Genomic DNA, 4,180 nt, shown 5'->3' on the forward strand with positions numbered 1-4,180 from the left:
TAAGCACTTTTAATAAGCTTAAATTATAACTTGACTAGTTATTTTAAAATGATAGTACAGATGTGCCTAACACTTTTCTTGAGTCTTTAGAATATTCCCAATGGCTTATGTATTTTGGGTTTGTATGTAAAATAGCTAATCAAAAGTCTCATCCGGTGACATACTCCTTTATCCCATTACTTCTACTCCTGCCTTCGTACTAGTTGTGTGGCATCCTTCCTCCTCTTTTCCCCGTTTCTGGATGAGTAAAGGCATCTCTTCCATTTTCAGTGGGAAGTATGAGGTTGTCAAATAAAACATAAAACATATCACTTCCAAGACATCCAGGTGGCTGATGGAACGAACTAAATAATCAATTAGATATTGACAGCATGTGATAATAAGAACTGATCAGTACAACATTTGGGTTTTGTGCGTAGGAACAGAACAAATCTATGTACAAAATGCACAAATGACGGTGGGAAGAATTCAAATATATGCATCTACAAAAAGTCCCATTGCCAATAGACCTTCTCAACAATCCCTCCACCACTTTGGACAGCAAGGTGAAGCGTTTCAGACACAGGAGGAACCCCCCAAAGTAATGGCACTGCAACTGTCATGGTTAGCTTCTCATGCAAACCACCTTTGCTTGCCTTCTGGGCAGCGACAACCTGAACTTCACAAATGATTCAGATTAACCACTAATCCAACATAATCCAAAACATGAGCTATTGCGCATATTTTAAAAAGCAGATCTGCAAAGTTCACAAAAATGCAACCCACTGTTAAACATGTGAAAGAACCATTTGAAGAAGTAGACAAGAACCTGTGGTTATAACCTGAACCAGAGGTTGAGCCACTAATGCATGGTTCCCATCACCTATACCGAATAAAAATACGTTGCCCAGATGTCTCAGATCCACATTTGTATGGCTATTGTAACCACTTCATTTTGCCTAAACAACGCCTTAGGGCAACCAATTCTAAACCAGTTTTGTTCCTAGATAGCCCTGACAAATATTAAAGACCCTGAGAGCCCAACACATTACAAAATTTATGGAAACTAAGTAGAGAAACAAATCTGACCCGCAAAGATGAGGCTGAATCCTAATTTCCATCAACAAGGGGCCGGCCAGTTGAGTTCGTTCCTCAAAAATGCCGATAAAACTTTAATCTATTGAAAGGAAAAGTGATCCAACTAGAAATGCAGTGGTCCAACATAATCTTCCTTCTTGAATAAGTTTTATCTTTGAATAAATATATGTTTGGCAAGTATAAAAACTAAGAAGTACCACAAAAACATGAAGAATTCGAAGATAGCTGAATCTCTTTGGTATAATCTTAGGCCTACAATTGTTACAATCCTAAAATATCTCCTGAATCTCTTTGGTATAATCTTAGGCCTACAGTTGTTGATGGGGCCACAAGTCCAAACTAGGATTATTCTGCACAACATCTACAACGATCAAATGGAAGATAAAATTGACTTGTATATACAGTATGCAAACAAACTCACGGGGAAATATATATATGACATACCTCCCCACCATGCTCCAAGACAGTGTCTTCCACAACATCACTTAGCATCTCGATGGAACGGCAAAACCCAAAGATACAAAGTCTTCTGCCCATATCAAGTCCCTGAATGAAAAGTTTCAACATTAATAAGAGATAAACTGAGGCTGGTAAGAGAACAGCAAAGGGTACTCTGCTTACATTTGTAGCCGCAATATCAAAGAGTGCCCCCAGACATAGGCCCTGTTTTGGATCCATGTAATCGCTCTCTTGAAAGCGTTGAAATCTTTGAGCAGCTTTTGATCCTCCTTGCTTCCTCTGTGAAGCATACACATTTATTAGCTGATCCAATAATGCATTCGAAACTAAGATGGACTGTACACAATAGCAATTGAAATATAAGCATCCAAGCCAATATCCATCATGCTCAAGTATCCATATCAATGGGGGTAATGAAGAGGTACCAAATACCATGTACCATTTACAAACAGCCAATAAACAACTGATTCTTCTGAAAAATAATTACAATAAAATTTTATTTATATTCTTCAAAGTATTACAGTTGCCTAAATAAAAGTGGCATACTTCCGACGAAGAGACACGCCGAGGGACCATGGAGCCTCCAATCTGAATGAGACCATCAGCAGTGAACAACGTTACTCTCTCCTCAGGAACCCATTGAATTTCTGTATCCCAAGAATCATAAGCCATCAATTTCGTTGAAGTCGGAAAAATTAAGAGAGCAGAAATAAATTGTTTTGTCATTTTTGGTCAAACCCATGCAGAATCAGCTGCCATTGGTGAGTTCTCTACCATAACCAAAACTTGATTGACCACAACAAAAATCCTCTGTGTTTCTAATCTAATAGCTGGAGGGCTTCAAGGCTTGGGATCAAATCATCCGACAGCCGTGTGATTACTAGGAACCAAACCAAAACAAAACAAAGCAAAAATCAAATATTCGAATGACTTACCGCTATCACCTTCATTCCATGGAAAGAAGCCAAAAGATTCTTCGGCGAAGGAGTTGCCGGAATCGGAAGCTTTCGCTGCGAAACGTAGGAGACGGGAGGGCCGAGGACGAGAAGCTGAGGATTTGGGAGAGGGAGTAAATGCGGGGAGGGAAGAAGAGGGTTCTCTGGAGCGAGAAATCGACGGGACCCATGGGAATGGAGAGAAGCGCAGAGAGGAAGTTTCCGCCATGAGAGAGAGAGAGAGAGAGAGAGAGGAAAGATTCAGAGAGAGAGAGAGAGAGAAATAGGGGGAGGAATCTGGCAAGGAAAAGTAAAAGGAGGGAAAGATATGTAGGAAAGGGAAACGATGAGAATTCGACACCACACTTGGACGATGCCCACGTGTCACAACAGAACATTTTGCTACCCGAAAACGGTCGGTCTTGGGCTTTCCGTAAGTTGACACGGAATATTGTCTTAAACAAAGATAAGAAAGATATATTGGACAAGTCAACCTACCCTCCAACTATTACTAAATTTGTGACGTTTTTTTACAAATTATTCCAATAAGTTATCAAAAATTGTCGATGTATTATCAAGATGAAGGTAGATATGTCTCTTTCTAATAATTGTGACGATTTAATTGATTCTACTAAATAAATATGAATGCATTCTAATATGTATTTTCAAATTAATGAATCAATCCTCGCGATATAGGCTCTATTTGAAAACCACTTCTCCCTCCCCTCCCATCCCCTTCCTTTCACTTCTCCCAAAAAACATCAACTTCAAAATATTCTTAACTTTTTTTACTTTTTTATATCACATCAACACTTTCTTATTACTTTTTAAATAAAAAACTCATTACAATCCAATTTTTTTTTTTTTTTTACTTTTCCATATAAATTATTTCAACTTTATATCACATCAATTTTAATTTTCAATCATTAAAAAAAAAAAAACACAAGGGGAGGGGAGAGTAAGGGGGTTTTCAAACGGGGCCTATACTTATTTATTATATATTATCCCTCCATAGAAATTATTTCGTAGTCAAACCAAATTCAATACCATGTTACTTAGTTCATTATTTCTTTTCCTTGATACTCCTGATTTAATTACATAATATTCTTTTTGTACTTTGTAAGTTTTTCATCTTACCTTGCACAAAACAAATTTTCTGTAAATACCATTGAAAATACTCAGGTTTGAGCTTTAGGATAATCAATCTCATTAAATCTACATCAAAGAGAATATTCCTTATCGTTTTGTTGCATGACAAATGATTTAGATTCATTCTTAAAGAAAGTGTTCCTACAATAGTACATGCGATCTCCCAATTCAGAGAAGTGTTCACCAAGATCACATTCTTGTTTATCAAAGTGACCTACACTTTATATGAGTTAACAATCTTCTTAGAATTTAGAGTAACTGTTATAAGTCGTCGTGCATGTATATCATTTTAATCACAATCTTAAAAGAATGATGACTTACGTAGTCCGTTCGATGCATGGCACTACTTTTCTCTTACACTAACATATCAACCCGAAGCCCTTCTGGCTTCTCTTAATCAAGATAGATCGTTAAGATTGACATGTTATAGTCTAGATGGATTTTCCAGTTCCATTTATGACCACGAACAATCTTTTGTAAATTACAAGGACCTATGACTATGATATTCTGTGTGATAATCTTATTACTCACACCTTAGTTAAATACAATGTAACTTAGGG

At 37.1% G+C, this 4,180-nt stretch overlaps 1 protein-coding gene across 2 annotated transcripts; it reads right to left on the minus strand.

Moving 5' to 3' along the window:
• Window positions 1–332: 332 nt before the first annotated feature.
• On the minus strand, window positions 333–2,788 carry LOC133873506 (uncharacterized). Of its 2 annotated transcripts, XM_062311215.1 has the most exons (5): window positions 2,472–2,780; window positions 2,083–2,183; window positions 1,699–1,815; window positions 1,522–1,623; window positions 333–653 (listed from the first exon to the last, which is right to left on the minus strand). In XM_062311215.1, exons 1-5 carry the CDS (start codon window positions 2,698–2,700, stop codon window positions 483–485), a joined length of 720 nt encoding a protein of 239 aa, XP_062167199.1. In that variant the 5' UTR covers window positions 2,701–2,780; the 3' UTR covers window positions 333–482. The 2 variants fall into 2 exon arrangements, with proteins under 2 accessions (XP_062167199.1, XP_062167198.1); XM_062311214.1 differs by having other exon boundaries at window positions 1,522–1,815; window positions 2,472–2,788.
• Window positions 2,789–4,180: the final 1,392 nt, after the last annotated feature.

This window comes from Alnus glutinosa, chromosome 7 (genome assembly GCF_958979055.1).
Source record: "Alnus glutinosa chromosome 7, dhAlnGlut1.1, whole genome shotgun sequence".
Lineage (NCBI taxonomy): Eukaryota > Viridiplantae > Streptophyta > Magnoliopsida > Fagales > Betulaceae > Alnus > Alnus glutinosa.